At 45.0% G+C, this 22,689-nt stretch overlaps 1 protein-coding gene across 3 annotated transcripts in view; it reads left to right on the top strand.

Moving 5' to 3' along the window:
* Positions 1-22,689, top strand: part of LOC115072958 (glutathione hydrolase 1 proenzyme-like) — a 184,725-nt gene that overhangs the window by 25,643 nt on the left and 136,393 nt on the right. For 2 of the 3 annotated variants that reach the window (XM_029571002.1, XM_029571000.1), the window contains exons 3-5: positions 6,314-6,444; positions 7,387-7,476; positions 8,428-8,620. In XM_029571002.1, coding sequence (XP_029426862.1) covers positions 6,314-6,444; positions 7,387-7,476; positions 8,428-8,620 — 414 coding nt within the window. The remainder of the gene's footprint in view (positions 1-6,313; positions 6,445-7,386; positions 7,477-8,427; positions 8,621-22,689) is intronic. The other variant, XM_029571001.1, reaches the window with a different exon arrangement.

The following is a 22,689-nucleotide window of genomic DNA, read 5'->3' as shown; positions in this document are numbered from 1 at the left end:
CTCTATCCGATACAATACTAGAGGGTAGACCATGGAGTCGGAAGATGTGCTGAAGAAATAATCGACCCAATTCAGACGCAGAGGGCAATCCTGGCAAAGGAACGAAATGTGCCATGTGAGAAAAGCGATCAATAACAACCCAGATTACGGAATTGCCTTCTGAGTGAGGGAGATCTGTAATAAAGTTTGTTGCGATGTGATTCCATGGCCGATCTGGAATCGGAAGAGGTTGCAAAAGTCCACTCAGTCGTTGTCTAGATGATTTTTGAGCCGCATAAGTAGGGCAGGAGTCCACATACTTCTTGATGTCGGCCACCCACTGTGGCCACCAATAGTGATGGGACACGAGGCTCTTAGTCCCGAGTCTGCCGAAGTGTCTAGCAAATAAAGAATCATGGGCCCAGCGTAACACTTTTTGTCTGGAACGTCTGGGTACCACTGTATTCCCCACCGGATTAGTGAAGGTTGCTGCCACTATTATGTGAGCCGGATCGATTATATGTCGGGGTGATTCAGGAATGTCATCAGGGGTAAAACTTCGTGATAATGCATCGGCATGAACATTCTTCTCAGAGGGTCGAAAATGTAAGTTAAAGTCGAATCGGCTAAAAAAGAGTGCCCAACGAGCTTGACGTGGATTTAGACGTTGAGCATGAGACAAATAGGCCAGATTCTTATGATCTGTATAGATGTTAATGGTAAATTTAGCCCCCTCCAAGAGATGTCGCCATTCCTCGCGTGCCCTTTTAATTGCCAAAAGTTCCCGCTCCCCAATGGTATAATTTTTTTCCGCAGGGGAGAATTTCCTGGAAAAATATGCACAGGTACCTAATTTTCCTGACTCGGAGGGCTGTAAAAGAACCGCCCCAACTCCTAGGGCTGAAGCGTCAACCTCCAAAATGAACAGTTTCTCCGGGTCAGGGTGTTGTAGACATGGGTCTCTAACAAACTCTCTCTTTAAAAGTTGAAAGGCCTGGATTGCTTCAGGAGGCCAATTACGATTTGGAGCTCCCCTCTTGGTTAGGGCAATCAGTGGAGCTACTAGAGTGGAGTATCGGTAAATAAGTTGACAGTAATAATTGGAAAACCCCAAAAAACGCTGCAGGGCTTTTAGTCCCACTGGTTGAGGCCAATCTAGGATGGCTTTAAGTTTTTCAGGGTCCATGCGCAGGCCTGCGCGAGACACAATATAACCTAAGAAGGGTAGTTGCTGCTGGTGAAAGAGGCATTTCTCCAATTTTGCATACAATCTGTTCTCCCGCAGTCGTTGAAAGACTTGTTTAATATGAATCCGATGTTGAGTTTCATTTTTAGAAAAAATTAAGATGTCGTCCAAATATACAATGACGTGAGAGTAAAGAAGGTCTCTGAAAATGTCATTAATCATAGTCTGAAATATTGCTGGGGCATTACATAGTCCAAACGGCATCACTAAGCATTCATAATGTCCGTCGCGAGTGTTAAACACCGTCTTCCATTCGTCTCCTTCGCGTATTCTGATTAAGTTATACGCTCCTCGGAGGTCCAATTTGGTGAATATCTGTGCTCCCTTTAATCGATCAAACAATTCTGAAATAAGTGGGATTGGATATCGGTTCTTTTTAGTGATAATATTAAGTCCTCTATAATCAATACAGGGTCATATCGATCCATCTTTTTTCGTAACAAAAAAAAATCCGGCCCCCGCCGGAGAGGAGGAGGGTTTGATGAAATCTCTGTCCAGGTTTTCCTGGATGTATTGCTTCATAGCTTCTGATTCAGGTTCTGACAGGGCATAGACCCTTCCCCTGGGGGTTCTTTCCCTGGAAGTAAATCTATCCCGCAGTCATAAGTGCGGTGGGGTGGTAACATCTCAGCCTGTTTTTTGGTAAACACGTCCCTAAATTCCACGTATACTTGTGGTAAACTGGATGGAATGGTTAATGAACAGAAGACGGTGGTAGTGGGTGGTGATATCCGTTTTACACAATTCTGATGACAGTACTTGCTCCAACTGGCTAATTGTAAGGTACCCAAATCGATCTGGGGTTGGTGAAGTCTTAACCATGGTAACCCAAGAATCACTTGGTTGACTGAGGAGGAAAGAACATATAATTGAATAGTCTCTTGGTGAAGAATTCCGGTGGTGAGATTGATGGGTTTAGTGACTTGAAAAATTTTATTCGACAATGGTTGCCCTGAAACAGATGACACAGTAAGGGGTACTGGTAGTAGCTCAGTAGGAATCTGGTATTGACGAACTAGGGCCTCCTCAATAAAGTTACCGGCCGCCCCTGAGTCCAAGAAGGCTTGCAGATGAACGGTACTATTATGAAGTGTTATAGAAACTGGAATTAGGATTTGTGGAGAGGAAATGACATGACCCAGGGAGGCTTCTACCAGTCCTAGATCCGGGAGTTTCCCGACTTGTTCGGGAATTTATTGATAAAATGTCCAGTGCCGGCACAATAAAGACAAAGATTGTTCATTCTTCGCCGACGTTCCTCGGGAGTTAAATGACACCGGTTGATCTGCATAGGCTCTTCGTCAGTTACCTGAGGTTCTGGAGTTTTTGGAGTAAGGAAAGGTCTTTGAAAAGATGGTGCCAGTCTAATAGGTCGTCTTGCGAGACCCCGTTCTCGAGATCTTTCCTGGAATCTAAGATCAATTCGGATCGTGAAATGAATTAATTCCTCTATGGACTCTGGAATTTCATGGCCTGCTAATTCGTCCTTTATAGCTTCGGAGAGGCCTTGTCGGAAGATGACAGTAAGACTGTCATTACCCCAACGTAGCTCTGGTTCTAATGTTCGAAATTGGACTGCATATTCTCCCACTGATCGTGACCCTTACTTAATTTGTAGTAATTCAGAGGCTGCCGAAGTCATCCGACCAGGTTCATCAAATATCAAACGGAAGTCTTTTAAGAATTGTTCCAGATTGTCCATTAATGGATCCTCTCGTTCCCAAAATAGTGATGCCCACGCCAATGCTGGTCCTTCTAAGAGGGATAATATAAAAGTGACCTTTGTTCTATCCATGGGGAATGACGCTGCTTGGAGTGAGAAATGCATTCTACATTGGTTCAGAAACCCCCGTCAAAGCTGAGGATTCCCATTAAAACGTGGTGGAGGCTTCAAACGTATAGGAGGAGAAAGTAATGAAGGAGCTGGATTTACTGAAGCGGCCATAGAAAGAGCGCCATTCTGGTCACCAGTCTTTCTAAGACTCCCATAACTTGGTCCAATGCTCCTTCTTGTTGATGAATTTGTGTCGCCAGTCCTGGGATGGCCTGCAAGGCTGAGAGGTCTACCAGATCCATGGCCTCGGCTACCTGTTATGATTTATATATGTGAATCCAAGGTAGTCCAGGATCTTACCTTCCGGAATGGTAGATCTGAGGGAGCTCTCAGCCAGTGGAAATGGCACACCGTACTTCAGGCTGGGGTAAGCTAGGTAAGTCCAGAAACAATCCGAAGTCAAGGCAGGTGGCAGGCAGAGCAGGTCCAGAGGCAATCCGTAGTCCAGGCAGGCAGCAGGCAAACAGGTCCAGAGGCAATCCAAAGTCAAGGGCAGGTGGCAGGCAGAGCAGGTCCAGGGGCAATCCAAAGGTATGCGGCAGGTAGAGCAGGTCCAGGGGCAATCCAAAGTCAAAGGCAGGCGGCAGGCAAACAGGTCCAGAGGCAATCCAAGGTCAGAGTCAGACAGGAACCAGAAGTCACTCACAGGAGCTCCAGCACAAGCAAGCCTGTAACCGAGGCAATGCTGTGCTGGGCTCAGTCCTTTAAATACCCGAAGTTCCCGTGTAAATGCGGGGACTTCCGAGTTAAAGTCCGATGCGCCGTGGGGGGCAGAGCTAGTGACTGAATTGCGTCGGCCCGCACTGCAGCCCGAGAACGTCGCCGAAGGAGCCTGGAACCTGACGTCCTCGCCGCCCCAGCTCATTGTGAGGTAACAGTCGCAGCTCAGTTGCGACCATTAGTCATGTGGCATAATATGCAGGATAGGAAACACTGGGCCCATATAGAAGAATCACAAATGTCTGGCATGCCATTATCATCTATACCATGGCAACCACGGAAAACTTGGAGGGCATGCCCTTCTATGCTCCCAACGACCAGGCATACCATGCAGATCTGGGATAGGTGGAAGGAAACATTAGTAGGCAAAAAAGAATATTTTTATTTGTCTCATTTATTTCATAACATTGAGTTCCTCCCGGGTCTGCCTATCACTGCCTTCCGGGTATGGAAGGAACAAACATTGACTAAGCTGGAATGTACATGGGGAGGGGACAAAATACTATCATTTGACTATTTATGTTAGAAGCATCAATTACCTGCAACTGAATTTTTAGCATATCATCAGATTTCCCATTTCTGTCAGAGCAAAAAAATTCAGTCAGCCTTAAAATTGGGAAAAACTTTGTTCGAGAGATTCTGTTCTACCTCAGCGTGACCAAAAGGTCTTATCTCTAAAGTTTATAAATTACTGAATGTCAGATTTAATGTGATACAGCCCCATATTAAAACCTGGGGGAAAGACCTAGCCAAAGAGATGACCCCTGAGACTTGGGAGGATATTTACTTCCATATCAGTAAAACCTCGGTATCATCTTCTATAATTGAAAATGGGTATAAGCTTTTATACCATTGGTATATTACTCTTGAGAAAATCTCCAGGAGTACTACTGATGGTTTATGTTGGCGGGGTTGTAAAGTCCCTGGGACGTTTCTATACATGTGGTGGTCAGGGGACTGCATCAAATCCCTCTGGACACAAGAGGTATTTCTAGTTCAAGTGTTATCCGCCACAGTAAAACTATCTATTGAAAGTGCATTGTTGCATTGTGTCGACGGGGAGGGAACACACTGGGGCGGATTTTCATACTCCGCGAATAGGCCTACTTTTGTTTGCGCTCCAGGCGCAAACAAAAGTACGCTGGATTTTAGTAGATACGCGCGGAGCCGCGCGTATCTGCTAAAAACCTGGATCGGCGCGCGCAAGGCTATCGATTTTGTATAGCCGGCGCGTGCCGAGCCGCGCAGCCTACCCCCGTTCCCTCCGAGGCCGCTCCGAAATCGGAGCGGCCTCGGAGGGAACTTCCTTTTGCCCTCCCCTCACCTTCCCCTCCCTAACCCACCCACCCGGCCCTGTCTAAGCCCCCCCCTTACCTTTGTCGGGGGATTTACGCCTCCCAGAGGGAGGCGTAAATCCCTGCGCGTCAGCGGGCCTCCTGCGCGCCGGGACGTGACCTGGGGGCAGGTCCGGAGGGCGTGGCCACGCCCCCGGGGCCGCCCCGGGCCATAGCCACACCCCCGGGCCCGCCCCCGGAATGCTCCCGACACGCCCCGAAAACGCCACGCGGTTCGGGCCCGCCCCCTGACACGCCCCCTCCGAAAACCCCGGGATGTGAATCGGAACCAGAATCCGAACCGATTCCGGTTCCGATTCACATCTCTACTCTGTACACCCTTTTTGTATTCAAGTCTGTATTGCGACCAGGCTGGAAGTAGAGAAAGCGTGGAGGAACAGAGAGGGTCCTACCCTCGCAGCCATCCTCAGACGATTGGATCAAGTGTGCACGATGAACAAGTTAACAGCAGAGAAACACCGAACTATGCAAAAATTTCATCAAATCTGGGATCCATACTTACGTTGGCGCGACTCTTGGGATACGTAAGGGCCTACTATGGATTACGAAGAACTGTTCCCATCCTACTGGATACTTATAAGTGCTTCTCTAGGGTGGGAGACTTTGATGGGGTAAGATACATTGTTGAGATTTCCATACAGGAACTGCGCACCATGTACAATCGGGAAGGATACTCATGATATGTTGGAATGTCTGATTATTGTTAAGATGGATAAAGGAGAGGGGAGGGAGGGGAGGGTCTTTAGGTGAAATAATGGACGCAAAACAGTGACATGATTGTATTTTATATTGTTTATTTACAATGTTCATTTGTTATCACCAATAAAAACATTAAAACAAAAAAAAAATATGAAAGCAGTTTTGGGTGAAGTTATATTTGCTGTTTGTTGTAAAGTGAGATTGACTTTCCTTCAATTATTTTATATTCTTATTTAAGTTAAACATTTATTTTAAGAAGTAAGCATAGTTTTGAAGGGTTGTGACAATGCATGAAAGGTCTTGCAGAGTACATGGCAGATTGGTGCAGTGAGGCTCTGCCATCTAGTGTCCAGCTGTAGTGCAGTGGAGTGGTTTCCCTGGAATTTCTAGTTATTTATTTCTATTTAAAGCAGATTACATATATATCACATCCTGCACTGATGAAAGCCTGCTATATCTTATCTTGTCCTTTTGGTGCAGGGATATCCTTTTGGAGAAAGGCTCTGCAGTGGATGCTGCCATCGCAGCCCTGCTTTGTTCTGGTATCGTGAACCCCCACAGCTTAGGGATCGGCGGGGGAGTCATTTTAATGATCTACAATGCCAACACAGGTGAGAGTAACAAGATGAATGTCCAGCTTGGGTATCTGCTCCAAAGTACTTCAAAATCTTCAGTGTATCAACAAAAGGAACCCTGATGAAATATTCATTTTTTGAGGATGGGGAGATCAATATTCAAAGCACGTCAGCACTATTTATCTGCATAAGTATAGCTTACAGGGCTAAGTAACAGCCATTGAATATGTGCTTACATTCAGTGTCTGCCGCTTAGCAACATAAGTCACTTATACAGCTAAAATGTTAGCCGCATAACTTGTTGGTGTGTAGTGGGCGGATCAGGGGGATCAAGTTAGTCATACAAGTTATATGGTTAACTATCAATATACGGTCTTAGCCCACATAAGTTATGTGGCAAAGTTTAGACAAGCTATACAGCAGGATTAAACTTTAGGGATGTGAATCGTGTGATCGATCGTCTTAACGATCGATTTTGGCTGGGGGGGGGGGAGGGAAATCTGATCGTCATGGTTTTTTTTGTTAAAAAATCATAAATTGGGGGAGGGTGGGAAAACCGGCACACCAAAACAACCCTAAAATCCACCCGACCCTTTAAAACAAATCCCCCACCCTCCCGAACCCCCCCAAAATGTTTTAAATTACCAGGGGTCCAGTGGGGGGGTCCCGGCGCTCATTGCCTAGATTACATCCTCTGGCAACAGATTCCCATTGATGGGTTTTGTCAACCCCTAATGATCACCTCCCAGTGAAAGACGTATTCCCTCCTATACTCTGAATCCAGTTATAGAAGAATTTTGTGACAAGGGAATACAGTCTTGTTTTCAGCAGAGTCCCAATGGAGAAGAGGCAGGTAGCAGTGCACATGGGATATTTTAAAAGTAAAACTGTGGAATACATAAATCACTAGATTCATTCAGAACAGGTATGAACCTTGAGCATGCTGTGTATGAGACCTATGAACTCTTCATGTTCTAGGCAAAATGGAAGTAATTAATGCACGAGAGACTGCTCCAAAGAGTGCATCGCAAGACATGTTTGGAAATGACTCACAACTAGCTCAGAAAGGTAAAGCATTGCCAGCATTTTATCAAGCTCTCAGCAGTGAGTGCTGAAATGTCAAATGGCGCTTCCTTTGTCTGGATTCTCCATACCATTCTTCAATTTCTTTTTTTTTTCTTTATTATAATTTACATCTCCAGTGTGTGTTCTTATTGCATAAGATGAACACAGTGGTGAATTTTCTAAAAAAATAACAATACTGGGTTGGTACCAGTGGCAGTCTCCACCTTACACTCCAGTACAGTGGGGTAAAGGAAGCAATCTGTAGAGTTTGGTGATCTGGCAGAAAATCAGCATGGGGTTTACAATTTTTCTATTAGGATCATTTCCTGTCTGTAGAGATCTTTCCTGAATCCACTCTCTCTGTGCTGAGTGAAAGAGATGCAGGCTCCTTCTCTGCTCAGAATCATCGGGACACAGTGCAAATAATGTCCAGAAATAAGAAGAGAGTAAGTAAAGTCACATTCTGCAGAGCGCAGGCACATTATCCTGACAGTTCCTGCACTGCTAGCTCACATGTAACATAATACTTACGCTCTCCTTTCTGGTTCCCTCGGTGATTTTGGATTGTTGCCAGTATTTAGGCTTTTCAACCTATAAGTTCTGACACATCCATACATGGTATGCATTACTAAATGCTGCAGATTCTCTATTGCCAGATCGGGTCAGGTACTTTGTGTGCAGATTATCAGCCAGCGACAGAGCATGGACCAAACTCCCACTTCCTCAGCCCCTTTCAGAAGCCTGGACAACTATCATTGTTCCAGAAGTTAATGTGATCAGATGTTAAGCCCCTTCTTCCACCCTACATCGTTTGTGCTATTCATAGTCTGTCTGTCTAGGCTCTAGGGGATCATCCTGTTATCTACGGATGTTTGTAGACTGCCATTGAACTATTTGCAGATTTTGCTTAAGAGCCCCATAGAAGCTGACTGCTCTCTGCCCTCCCTGTGCTAGGAGGACTCTCCATTGCTGTCCCAGGAGAACTTCGGGGTTATGAAATGGCACATAAACGTCATGGAAAATTAGCATGGAAAAGACTATTTGAACCCAGCATCAAGTTAGCAAGAAACGGTTTCCCTATTGGAAAAGCACTCATGAAGGCCCTCAAGCGTGTTCAACTCAACATTGAGCAGGACCAAGCATTGTGGTAGGTATCCCTGTTGTTGTCCTTTAATGCTGTCAATGCATCATCACAAAACAATCTGATCCTATAAAGATGAGGGGGGATGGGGATTAAGGGTCTCATAGACACAGAAAGGGAGAAATCCCTTAGTGCCGTTGAGGAGTGAGTTTTGATGAGGGGATAGATATATCTTTTTAATTTAAAGTCTTGAGACTTCCACCATAGCCCAATAGAAAGCCCTGCCAGGTAAGTGCTGGCAGAGATTTCTGCTTCAGGTTCCTAAATCTACTCCCTCCTGCTCTCTGCAGGCAGTTTCACATGCAGGGAACGTCTCCTGAATTATAGTTCCCTTCCAGTGCATTTGAATGGAGGAAAGGTCCTGCTCCAATGAACGAAGTTGTTATAGTGAAATAACTTGCTGAAGAGCAGAGCGAAGAGGAATTCTGCCTTCTCTGCCAATTCCTTTTTTATTGGCTTAAATCAGTATGCACTGTGGGATAATCCTAATCTCTTGCAGGATTTTTCAGTGCTGTAATTCTGGATGCTCTGCTAACTCACCAGCCTTTTTGCTGGTTTTGGTAGGGAAAGCCCATGGGGGAGATGCTCTAGGCCAAAGTGGATTTGTTTTTGGTTGACATGTGAATGTCAACTGTGGGTCAAAATACTTCACAGTTTCCTCTGTTTTTAGTGATGAGAATTGTTTTGTACTTCCTCTTCTTCTTGAGAGTAGCAGAAGAGAACAAGCTTTGGGTTGAGAGCCCAAATGCAGGCATCTGAGGTAGGATTTCAGAGCAGATGTAGGAAGGCTCTACTCATGTAGAGGCTGGAGAAGGCTTCTGGGCTACAGCACTCTATAGTGCAAACTGGGGAAAAGGGACTTGGAAATCTTTTAATTTTTGACTTAATATCAACATAGCACAGTTAGGAAGAAATGCTCTGGTTGCCTGATAGGATGGATCAAATTGATGGGGAAGGAGGGGTGGTGAGCCCAGAGTCAAACCGGATAAAGATCCTGCAGGAGACAATGCACTTTGGAATCTTTATGAATGGAAATTCCATGTGGGATGAGGAAAGGTTTAGCGGTGGGGGTGCATTACCATCCACCTGGCCAGAATGAACAGACAGCAATTAGGGAAGTTAACACATTTGGCAGCACAATAATAATGGCAGATTTTAATTACCCCCAGTATTGACTGGGTAATTGACCCATCAGGACATGCTAGAAAGGTAAAGTTTCTAGGTGAAATAAATGACTGCTTCATGGAGCAGCTGATCCAGGAACCAATGACAGGGGGAGCTATTTTAGACCTTAGTGGAATGCAAGATTTGGTGTGGCCACTTGGCAACTGTGATCTGGAGTCAGTCCATAGGGTGGCTACTAAAATGGTCAGTGGTCTTTGTTCTAAAGCATATGGGGATAGACTTAAAGATCTAAACATGTACACCCTAGAGGAAAAGCAAGATAGGGGAGATATGGTAGACATTCAAGTATCTCAAAGGTTTACATGACAGGAGGTGAGCCTTTTTCAATGGAAAGGAAGCTCTAAAACTAGGGATCATGAGATGAGGTTGAAAGGGGGTAGATTCAGGAGTAATCTTAGGAAATATTTCTTTATAGAAAGGGTGGTGGATGTGTGGAATGGCCTCACAGTGGAAGTGGTGGAAACAAGGACAGTATCTGAATTAAAAAATTCATGGGATAAATACAGGGAATCTCTAAGGAAATGGATGGTCTTTTTATGCCATCATGTTTCTATGTTTCTAAAACGCAATCAAATTTTGACTTAATAACTGGAGGGCGGACATTAAGGAAAACTACTGCTCTAGAATTTAATTTTCAAAAGGGAGACTTTGATAAAATGAGGAAAATAGAAAAAACTAAATCATAGAGCTTCAAAGGTAAAGAGTTTATATCAGGCATGGATGTGTTGTAACTTAGTGAGGAGGTAATGGAAGATGGTATTGGGGTTTTATTATTTAAGTTTATTTTGATCAGCTTGCTGGCGATTTTTTTCTTTCTTTTTTGTATTTCTTAATTATGCCCCAATTAATGTGGATTTATGAGTGAGGGTATGACCTTTTATATTCTTGTTTATTTGCTTACCATGTCTGGTATAACTCATCCAAAGCAGGAAGCCTGCGAGAGAGTTAGTAGCACCATTAGATGATTGAGGAGTAAAAGGGGCACTCAGAAATGACAAGGCCATAGCAGAAAGCCTAAATGAATTCCTAGCTTCAGTGTTTAGAAAGGAAAATGTTGGGGAGATTGTACTGTTCTCAGCTCTCAATCTGTAGCTTTAATGCTTATACGGTCAGTTAAACCTTACTCCTAGCTCAAATCAAGAGAAAACTCAGTCTTGAATACCAAACAACATTTATTTGAATGGTGAACAACTCAAACACGCACAGAATGAGGAGGCATCAAGAGTAGCCGCACAGAAAGGAGACCCTGTCTGGAAGCTCAGTAATCCGATGGAGGCAACTGAAGCTCAGATAGAAGCTATGGAGTGTAAATGGTGAAAAGCAATACTTCTGCGTAGCTTGAAACAGGAGCAGGAGATGTGGTTGCCTGCAGAGAGCCTGGTTCCAATTAAAGGAAATCAAAGGAGGCAAACTGTCCCAGGCATTCCTAGCAGCAAGGGACCAATAAGAGCAGGCAAGAGAAAGCAGACAGAGAAACAAAGCAAAACAGGAATGATCCAAATAGGAGCTTAGAATCATTCAAAAGACAATCAACCAAGAGAGTAAATTCTACAAGTAGAGAACTCACGTTGTGCAATATCAATAAAATGACAGAGTAACAGCATAACAGAGAAATGTTATATACATATTTTTAAGTATACTGTGAAGGCAGAACAGAGATACCCATGCCAGAAACAAGCAAGTTTGCTCAGCGTAAACAGTGTTTTCCATAGATAACAGGATGAATTAGCCATGCTATTTGGGTGACATCACCGACAGCGCACTCTAGCTGACATTTTTCTTCAAGAGCATGCACTGCACTTCCCATGCACAGAAATCATGGTCACTCTCTTCAGTTAATAAAAAAGCTAGAAGGCATCAGCAGCTAGAATACTAACTGGAAAAAGAAGGAGGGACCATATAACTGAAACCCTAGCAGAGTTACATTGGCTACCAATTGAACACAGAATTAAATGCAAAACCCTATGTATCATTCACAAACTAATTTATGATGAGAAATCAGACTGGTTGAACACAGCATTACGGGTACACATTCCACACAGGAACCTCCGATCAGCAAATAAATCACTCATAACCATTCCATCAGTTAAAACAGCAAAACTAACCCAAGTGAGAGAAAGAGCCCTATCACTAGCAGGACCCATAATATGGAACACAATGCCTCCAGAGATCAGACTACAAAGTGATCTCAAGGCATTCAAGAAAAGTTTAAAAACATAGCTTTTTAAACAAGCATTTTATAAAGAGACAGGAAAATAGAGAGAAATTATTCAGGAAAAGACAGAAAGGCACCGACACACAGTCCGAGGACTGTACAGTAGATTAGTCTACGAACTCCACACCACAATAAAGCATAACGATAATACTATATGTGACAAAACTACCGGTGTAAGTACCTTGGTACAATTGATCATGAACTACTTCACTAAAGGGCGGATTTTAAGAGCCCTGCTCGCCTAAATCTGCCCAAAACCGGGCGGATTTAGGCGAGCAGGGCCCTGCGCGCCGGTGAGCCTATTTTACTTGCGTAAGTCCCGGGGTTTTCGGAGGGGGGCGTGTTGGGGGCGTGTCGGGGGGCGGGCCGGAACCGCGCAGCGTTTTCGGGGCGTGTCGGGAGCGTTCCGGGGGCGGGCCCGGGGGCGTGGCTATGGCCCGGGGCGGCCCGGGGGCGTGGCCGCGCCCTCCGGACCCGCCCCCAGATCGCATCCCGGCGCGCTAGCGGCCCGCTGGCGCGCGGGGATTTACGTCTCCCTCCGGGAGGCGTAAATCCCCCAACAAAGGTAAGGGGGGGGTTTAGACAGGGCCGGGCGGGTGGGTTAGGTAGGGGAAGGGAGGGGAAGGTGAGGGGAGGGCAAAGGAAAGTTCCCTCCGAGGCCGCTCCGATTTCGGAGCGGCCTCGGAGGGAACGGGGGTAGGCTGCGCGGCTCGGCTCGGCGTGCGCCGGCTATACGAAATCGATAGCCTTGCGCTCGCCGATCCAGGATTATAGCGGATACGCGCGGCTCCGCGCGTATCTACTAAAATCCGGCGTACTTTTGTTGGCGCCTGGAGCGCCAACAAAAGTACGCCAACGCGCCTTGTTTGAAAATCTACCCCTAAATGTCTATGTTTAATGATATATTGTAACCGAACGTTTGACGGCACCTGTTAGATTGTACTATAGTACACTTTTACCTACATTAAATATGTGCCTACATGTAAACCGTTGCAATAGTATTTAACTTAGCAACGTTATAGAAAAGTTTTAAAATAAATAAATAAATGTACAGAAGCAGAAAACAACATGTCTAGGAAGGAGGGTGGGAAGCATAACTAATTTATCCTGCTATCTACGGAAAACACCATTTATAGTAAGCAAACTTGCTTTTTTCCATCAATAAACAAGCTGATTTAGCCCTGCTATTTGGGAGTCCCAAGCATATAAACAATAAATCGAGGGTATGGCTTATCTTACCTACTATTCCATACCCTACTTATCTTCTGTTTTTCTCTTTCTTTTTTTTTTATATACCTTAGTGGGCATGGTTTTCTGGTCTAGCACACAGGATAAAACTGCTTGCCCACTATGCTATCTGTAGCTGTTAAATGGTCTAAGCAGTAGTGAGCAGTAAAGGTGTGAACTGATGACCAAGTAGCAGCTCTACAAATGTCCTCTATGGGAACATCCCTCAGATGTGCAATGGAAGACGCTTTTGCGCATAGTTGAATGCAGTTCATGATCCAGTTTGATATGGTTCTTTTGGAAACTGCCACTCCTTGTGAGTTTGGATTGAATGATATGAATAGTTGGGAAGGCTTGTGGTAAGGCTGAGTTCTTTGTTTACAGTAGGCCAATATTCTTTTGCAATCTAATGTATGGAGCATAGATTCTCTCTTGTTGGCTTGAGGCTTTGGAAAGAAAATTGGAAGTGTGATGCTTTGATTGATATGAAAAGCTGACACTACCTTGGGAAGGAATTAGGATGAGTTTGGAGAACTACTTTGTCATGGTAAAACTGTAGGTAAGGCGAAAAATGAACTAGAGCTTGAAGTTCACTTACTGTTCAGGCTGAAGTTATTGCCATTAGAAAAACCATTTTCCAATTTAGATATTTATTTTATTTATTTATTTATTTATTTTTTAACTTTTATATACCAATGTTGCTGTATAGGATACATATCGCACCGGTTTACATTAAAATTGAACTGTCGCCTTGGGGCGAGTACAAGGAACATGGAACATATAATATCAGATGAATTATAAAATAATAGTAAAAGTCTAACAAAAGTCTAACAAAAACATCAGGTTAATCATGAAATCACTTCAAAAACATCTATGGTGAACGCAATAATATTGCGAAGCTAGAAAGGCTACATGCCAGGCGGTTGGACCGTGTTTGAACGTGATGTGACAGAACCAGAGTGTATGGCCAGAGAATTCGATTAGTCCTTGGGGAGGGGGCAGGGGGACCTTTGTGAAACGTTTATCTCTCTGCAAAGGCCTGATTGAAAAGCCATGTCTTGAGTTTTTCTTTGAAAACCAGCGGGCAGGGTTCTTGTTGAAGGTCCGGAGGGAGCAAGTTCCAAAGGGGAGGACCAGCTGTAGACAGGGCACACTTCCTTAGTGAGGTTTTGGTGGGTGGGGTATACAAAGTGTCTTTGTATGCGTTTCTGATAGGTCTGCTCGAGGTGTGTGGTCGTAGTTGGATACTTAGCTTGAGGGGGGAGATGTTATGCAAGGCCTTGTGGATCAACATGAGAACTTTAAAGAGAATCCTGTATTTGATTGGTAGCCAGTGGAGGTTTTGAAGGATGGGGGTGATGTGTTCTCTTTTATTGGCATTGGAAAGGATCCTGGCTGCCGCGTTCTGGACCATCTGCAGAGGCTTGATAGTGTTAGCGGGGAGGCCCAGAAGGAGGGAGTTGCAGTAATCGATTTTGGACAGGATGATAGATTGGAGCACTAAGCGGAAGTCTCTGAGGTGTAGGAGTGGTTTAAGTTTTCTTAGTGTTTGCAGCTTGAAAAAGCAATCATATTTCAAATGTGAAGACTGCAGCAGTTCAAATAGAAGTTTCATTAAGCTTGATAAGACTAGGTTGAGATCCCAAGGGACTGGAGGATGAAAATTAAAAAGTCCTTTTATGAAATGAGATATTAAAAGATGTGAGGCTATGGAGACGCCATTAAGTCTTTCATGATAAGCTGATATGGCGCTGAGGTGTACTCTCACTGATGAAGTAACTAAGCCTGATTTGGAAAGATGAAACAAGTAACTGAGGATTCCCGTAAGCATTGAAGAGAAAGGAAGAATGCTCTGAGTTTGGCACCATCTAGTATATTACTTCCATTTGAAGGAGTAGTTCTTCCTAATTAATGTCTTTCTTGCTGCTATTATGATATGTTGAATATCAGCTGAGAGAGTCAAACCTTGCAAAATTTTGCATTCAACATCCAGGCTATCAGGTGGAGGGAGGAATGAAGAGGGTAGAGGAGAGTGCCCCTTTCTTGAGTTAGCAGATTTGGGTCTTGACTGAGATCCCAAGGGTCAGTTTCAGAGTACTGTACTAGATAAGCAAACCAGGGTTATCTCGGTCATGCAGATGCTATGAGTATCATTCAAGATCGGTCTCAAATCAATTTCTGAACAATCCTTGAGATGAAAGGAATTGGAGGAAATGCATAAAGGAGATCTCAAGACTTCGACACCAGGAAGGTGTCTTGCTTGAACCTGATGGGGCTTGGGCGTACTGAGCAACATTGTAGAACTTTATGATTCTGTTCTGTTGCGAAAAGGTCTATCCAAGGACGACCCTACTGTAGAAAGATTTGGTTTGCTACTGATTGGTTGAGCAACCATTTGTGGAGATGAAATATTCTGCTGAGATGATCGGCTACAATATTCGCTATCCCTGGAAGGTAAGGTGCCTTTAACATTACTGAATTTTTGAGGGCCCATTCCCAGATCCAAACTGCTTCCCTGCAAAGAATTCAGGAACTTGACCCACCTTCCTTGTTTATATAAAACATCACAACTTGATTGTCCATATGTATCATTATGGTATGACCTCGTAAAAGAAATTGAATCCACTATGCCTTTAATCCCCATCGAAGACGACGCACATGTAGGTGAGTGAGGGGAACTATATGAATAGCAGCTGCCAAGTGACCCAGAAGAATCAGAATTTGGTGGACAGTTACTTATGTCTTTAATAGTAAGTCTGTACCTAGTTGATTAATTTGATCTATCCTCTCCTGAGAAGGAATGCATGAGCTTTGACCATGTTTATCCTCATCCCTATGAACAGAATAATCTGATTCAGTTTGAGTACCAATTTCTTGTAGTTGCAAGGAAACCCGGATATTCTAGACATGAGATTGTCATCTTCAATTGTTGAGACAAGGAGTTCAGGTCAAGAGAGACTATTAACCATTCATCTAGGTAAGGGAATAGACAAATACCTTGGCATCTCAAATGGGCTACTGCCACAGCCAAGCATTTGGTGAAGACTTTGGGAATGGAGAAAAGACCAAAGGGCAGAACCTTGTAGTGGTAGTGTATGAAGTTCACATGGAAGCACAGGAACCGCCAACAGTATCCTTTATGTACAATCTGGAGTACCCATGGTCTGTGGTAATTTGTTCCACTCTGTATAATAATTTTGAATTCTTCCCCCAGTTGGGGATCCTGGCTGTGGCTGAGATATCTCTAAAAAGATGGAGGAGGCTTTTGAAGAGAGGTTTGGGTTGGTTTTTGCTGTTTCCTCTCCCTCTGGCAGGGTATAGCTTGAGTTGATTGGGGCTGTGAGTGTGGCAATTGGTAAGATTGAAATTGCTGTGCTCTTTAAGGTTTGTAAGTTTTGTATGGCTTTCTTTGATAGTAGAAAGACTTTCATTGGTAATAGAGAGAGAATCTAAAGAACCTGAGAGAGACTGGACTGCTACATTTTGCTCTTTTAATTGAGCTACTGTATCTTTGAATTTTTCCCCAAATAAGTTGTCTCCTGTGCAAGGAAGATTTGCTAGTTTCTCATGGATGGCTTCTCTGATGGAACTAGAATGGAGCCATGCCAAGTGACAAGCTGCAATGGCTGAAGTTCTGCAGGATGTCTCAAAGGATTCATATACCGCTCTTAGTAAATGTCTCAGACCTTCTTCCATATCGTAAAATGGTTAAGGGGTAATTGGTTGTCCTGTCTCTGTATGAAGAAACAGCTTTAACAGCTGAAGGGATTTATAAAGGCATTGGACAATGTAAAATTGATGCTGTTGTATTCAAGAAATCAGCATCGAACTTTGAAAAGATCTTCTAGCATATTCATCAAGAATTCTATGATCCTTTATCGGAGCAGTTGATGAATGTAGCTTGGTCTTTTTCACTCGCTTCATCACTGACTCCACGACTACTCATGCATGGGGAAGCTGAACTACTCCGTAGGTGTTGGACTTCTATAATCCAAATTTCAAATCTAACTTTCTAGAAATGGGAGGCATTGATTGGAGAGACTCCCAAGTTTATGAGAGGATGGAGTCTGTGCGATGGTAAAGCTGATGGTTCAGCAGGAACATCCAGAATTTTAAGGATTCTGAATACTTCCTCCCTAGGGTCCGGTAGTTTTCAGATTTCCACTCCCAGGAGGTTCCCCAATTTTTCAATAAACCGAGAATATGTGAGGACTTCAGGTGGAGAGGAATGGTCAAGATCAGAAGATATACTAGTAGAACTTTCTGGGGAACAGTTGCCTGGGGAATCTAAAGATATTGAGTGAGGCGAATGCTCCTTGTCCCTAGATTCCTATGTGGTAAGAGAGGGGGAGGAGTTAGGGGAGCTGCATGGAGGAGCATCCCCTGCTGGATTTGAAAAATGAGTAGATGATACTTGCAGATGTAAGGATGAAAATAGATTTATTATAATTGAAGAAATTTGGCTTATGGCTTCCTGTGAATGAGATGTATTTAAATCCTCTTGATGCTTTGGTTGTTGTAGATTTATGTATGGAGAATGGGAAGACAACTTTTGGTGGTGTATACTCGTGGTGAGAATTTCTGAAGAAGATTGAGGTGCCCAAGAACCTTGCTCTTCCAGAGGAAGAAGTCTTCTCAGAGAAAGTTCTTCCTGTAGATTTGATCTTTCCCATTGAGAGCAGGAAGATAATCAGACCACGGGGAGTGGCTTCTTTGCGAGGAACCCGAGCTAATGAAAAGTGGTTTTGGAAGGGATACTCAAGGAGGATGCGATAAGATATCCAGGATGGGATCCTTTGCGAGTTGAGATTTAAATGGAGATCTCCTGCTTTTATGATCAGTGTATTCTGAAATTCTTTGTTTGGATGACTCATGTATTGATGGAAGTCCCTCATGCATTGTAGAGGCATAGTGATGGTGCGAATGAGTCGATTCGTCATGAGCCATATGATGAGGCTCCGCCGATGCGTTATGTTTGGTGGAATACGACACAATGGGGTAGATTTTATTTATTTATTTATTTATTTATTTATTTATTTAAGGTTTTTCTATACCGGCATTCATGAAAGCGTTCACATCATGCCGGTTTACATGAAACAGGGGTGTGAAGAACAAACCAAGAACATAACTAAACGTGATGAAGAGATGCAGTTACAATTAACAGGGGCTGTAAACTGGGAGGAGGAAAAATAGAGAGAGAAAGAGGAGGTTAATTATATACAATAGTACAGTATATATACATAATCCGAAATATATAGTTGCTGAGTGGAGTCTTTAATGGTTGGCGTGTTAAGTGGAGTTCGGGAAGGCTTGCCTAAACAGCCATGTTTCAAAGGGATATGCGCGAACCCCCCGAAAACCTACCCCAAACCCCCCCTGCACGCACCGATCCTATTTTGCATAGGCTCGGTGTTACGGCTATGGCTGCTGTGCAACCGCCTCACCACCAGGGGTCCTTCTAGAGCTGGCTCTCCTGACGAGCCCAGTCCATCTCCCTTGTTCACTCTATGTTCTGGACTTCCCTTTATATCCCTGCCTGGCAGTTCCCTCAGTGCTTCGGCATCGAGCTCGCCTGGGCTCCCTGCTCTAGCCTTTCTAGCTTGCTGTGCGTGTGGTCTTTGGACCCTGCTTTGCCTTGCCTTGCGCTGTGTGTGGCCTTCGGGCCTTCTACCCTGCTTTGCCTTGCCTTGCCTTGCCTTGCTTTGCGCTGTGTGTGGCCTTTGGGCCTTCTACTCTGCTTTGCTTTGCCTTGTGCTATGTGTGGCCTTCGGGCTTTCTACCCTGCTTTGCCTTGCCTTGCGCTGTGTGTGGCCTTCGGGCCTTCTACCCTGCTTTGCCTTGTCTTGCGCTGTGTGCGGCCTTCGGGCTCTCTGCCTTGCCGTGTGTGGCCTTCTGGCCCTCTGCCCTGCCGTGTGTGTGTGGCCTTCGGGCCCTCTGCCCTGCCGTGTGAGTGAGGCCTTCAGGCCTATTGCTCTGCTGTGTGAGTGAGGCCTTCGGGTCCGCTGTCCTACTGTGTGCATGTGTGGCCTTCGGGCTCTCTGCCTTACTACTAGGTACCTTGACCCAGCCTGGACTCTGACACTGTTGCCTGCCGCCTGCCCTGACCCAGCCTGGACTCTGACACTGTTGCCTGCTGTCTGCCCTGACCCAGCCTGGAATTTGACACTACTTCCAGCCATCCCTATCTCTCTCTACCTGGAGTCACTCCAGAAGGTGGTGTTCACAACACCAGAACACAGCCCGAGCATAACACTCGGTGGCGCGCACAAGCCCTGGGACGCGAGTAAGTCCTGGGGTTTGCATGGAGGTGCGTGTCAGGGGGGCGTGTCGGGGGCGTGCCGGGAGTGACGCAGCGTTTCGGGGACGTGTCGGGAGTGATGTGGTGTTTCGGGGGCGTTCCGGGGGCGTGGTTCCAGCCCGGGGGCGTTCCGGGGGCGTGACAGCGGGCCCCGGACTAGCCCCCGGACCGGAACATGGAGCGCGGCAGCCGGCCCGGCAGGCATAACTTTCGGGATAGAGGTAGGGGGGAGGTTTAGATAGGGCTGGGGGGGTGGATTAGGTAGGGGAAGGGAGGGGAAGGTGAGGAGAGGGCGAAGGAAAGTTCCCTCCGAGGCTGCTCCGATTTCGGAGCGACCTCGGAGGGAACAGAGGCAGGCTGTGCGGCTCAGCGCGCGCAGGCTGCCGATTTTGGGCAGCCTTGCGCGCGCCGACCCCGGATTTTAATGGATAAGCGCGGCTACGCACGTATCTATTGAAATCCCGCGTACTCTTGTTCGTACCTGGTGCGTGAACAAAAGTACGCGTGTGCGCAGATTTATAAAATCTGCCCCAATATGCATCAAGGTAGAATGCTTTGATTTGTGGGCTATTGATGGCATCGAAGTATCATGCATCGAAGTCGGCGAGGCACCTGACATCAATGTTTCCTTCGGCTCCTGCGTCATGTGCCGAATACTTTGCACACTGATGGCGCGACTGTGTTGGGTCCACGCGGGGCTTGCCCGGACTTTACCTTTTGATGATCCTAGTAAGAGCGATGTTTTTTGGGCCTCGGTTCAGCGGAAGAGGAACACTTAGGCATCTTTTGAGACTTCATCTGCAAACCCAGGGACGATTGAATTGAACATTCCAGAATGAGCGCATAAGATTTTGAAGCTGGTGAATGACTCTCCCGGAGGCTGGCAATTTTCGTGGCCCTATGTCTCTGGGCTCTGGGGGACATGCGTCCGCAGTCCCTACATGACACTTGGTAATGGTCTGGGCCCAGACAACTATAACAATAATTATGATCATCAGTTACGGACATTATATGTCCGCACTGACAATACTTGGAAGCCAGGTTTTTTTGCGGCCATGATAGCACTGAAAAGTGCTTTTTGGGAGTCACTAGTGCGAGTCAAGATTCCCTGAAGAGAGAGTGAGAAGAAAAAACATACATGCCTGAGCACGGAAAAAAAGTAACTGAAGAGTGACCACGAGTGGCACTGCGCATGCGGGACGTGCCACTCATGCGCAGTACAAAAAACTTTGAATCTTGAAGAAAAGTGTCTGCTAGAGTGCACTGTCGATGACATCGCCCAAATAGCAGGGCTAATTCAGGCTGCTTATTGACGGAAAATGTATTTAATGGTGATGATTTGGAGGAACTGAAACAAATCACAGAGAACCTGTAAAATGTAAGAGGGTAATCTGATAAACTAAAGAATAGAAAATTATCTGGACCAGGTATTAATTTCTGGAAGAACTCAAAAATGAAATTGAAGATTTATTACTAGTAATTTATAACCTGTCATTAAAATTGTCTGTTGACCTGAAGATTGGAGGGTGGCCATTCTTTAAAAAGGGTTCCAGGGATGATCCAGGAAACTATAGACCAGTGGGCCTGATGTCAGTGCTGGGAAAAATTATAGAAAGTATTCTTAAGAACAAAATCACAGAACATATACAGTAGATAGCTATAGTGTCATGGAAGATGACATGCAAGTAAAAAAAAAAAATTGTATTAATTAGTGGAATCCCCTGGGGATCTGTATTGGGTCAGAGCTTTTTCAATTATATATTTATTGATTATATCCATCAGAAAGAATATAAGAAATAAAAACATACAGCGAAGAAATAAACAAGGTAATTATAAACAATTATCAATAAGTACAAGTCATTGTCAAGGGGAATATTATAAGAAAAACATTTTTCATCAATCCTAGCATGCTGCTTGTCCCAATAGAACACATTATATTATAAGTACAAACCACCTCAGTAACAAACTCTTCAATTCTTGATGTTAACTGTATTCGATGGGGGGGGGAAGGCTGATGTGCACAGAGCAGGGGTGATAGTGTCTAATGATATGAAGTCTGCGAAACAATGTGACAAGGCGATAGCAAAAGCCAGAAGAATGCTGAGCTGCATAGAGAGAGGGATATCGAGTAAGAAAAGGGAAGGGATTATCCCCTTGTACAGGTCCTTGGTGAGGCCTCACCTGGAGTACTGTGTTCAGTTCTGGAGACCGTATCTACAAAGAGACAGAGACAAGATGGAAGCGGTACAGAGAAGGGCGACCGGAAAGGTGGAGGATCTTCATCGAATGACATACGAGGAGAGATTGAAGAATCTAAATATGTACACCCTGGAAGAAAGGAGGAGTAGGGGTGATATGATTCAGACTTTCAGATACTTGAAAGGTTTTAATGATCCAAAAACAACGACAAAACTTTTCCATCAGAAAAATATCAGAAGAACCAGAGGTGACGAGCTGAGGCTCCAGGGAGGAAGACTAAGAACCAATGTCAGGAAGTACTTCTTCACGGAGAGAGTGGTGGATGCCTGGAATGCCCTTCCGGAGGAAGTGGTGAAGACCAGAACTGTGAAGGACTTCAAAGGGGCATGGGATAAACACTGTGGATCCATCAAGTCCAGAGGACGTGAATGAAGAGGGGGTGGCTTACATACACTATGCCGAACAAGCAGCAGCCCTCAAGATAGAAGGGCTCAGAATAGAAGAACAACAGTAAGCCGCAAGGCCAGGGATGGGAGGAGGCAGCAGAACACTGCACGGAGCGGCAGTAGCCACAGAGGCATTCACGGAGCGGGATGCCAGTGGTTGGTGTTCCACCTTCACGGAGCGGAAGGCTGGAGTGGCATTCACGGAGCAGGATGCTAATGGTATACCACCTTCACGGAGCGGAAGGATGGAGGGCTGCCGTCTCCAAAAAAACAAACAAAAAAAACCAGAGGGGTGGATAAGAGTATGTAAATTTACCGGTTAAGACATAGGCTATAGGTTTTGCCAATTATTAGGCTTATTCAATATTTGTTGATTGTTAATGTGACTCGCGAGAATGAGGGCTACTACCTGGAGATGGTGCCCTTGTTCGATGTACATGCACATGGTTGGTGAGACTCCGGCGTTGCTCTGGGCTTCAGCAGCAAGAGGAAATGTGGAAGAAAA

This window comes from Rhinatrema bivittatum, chromosome 11 (assembly GCF_901001135.1).
Source record: "Rhinatrema bivittatum chromosome 11, aRhiBiv1.1, whole genome shotgun sequence".
Classification (NCBI taxonomy): Eukaryota; Metazoa; Chordata; class Amphibia; order Gymnophiona; family Rhinatrematidae; genus Rhinatrema; species Rhinatrema bivittatum.
Note: the sequence above shows the minus strand (reverse complement) of the source record. Positions and strands in the feature narration are given on the sequence as shown.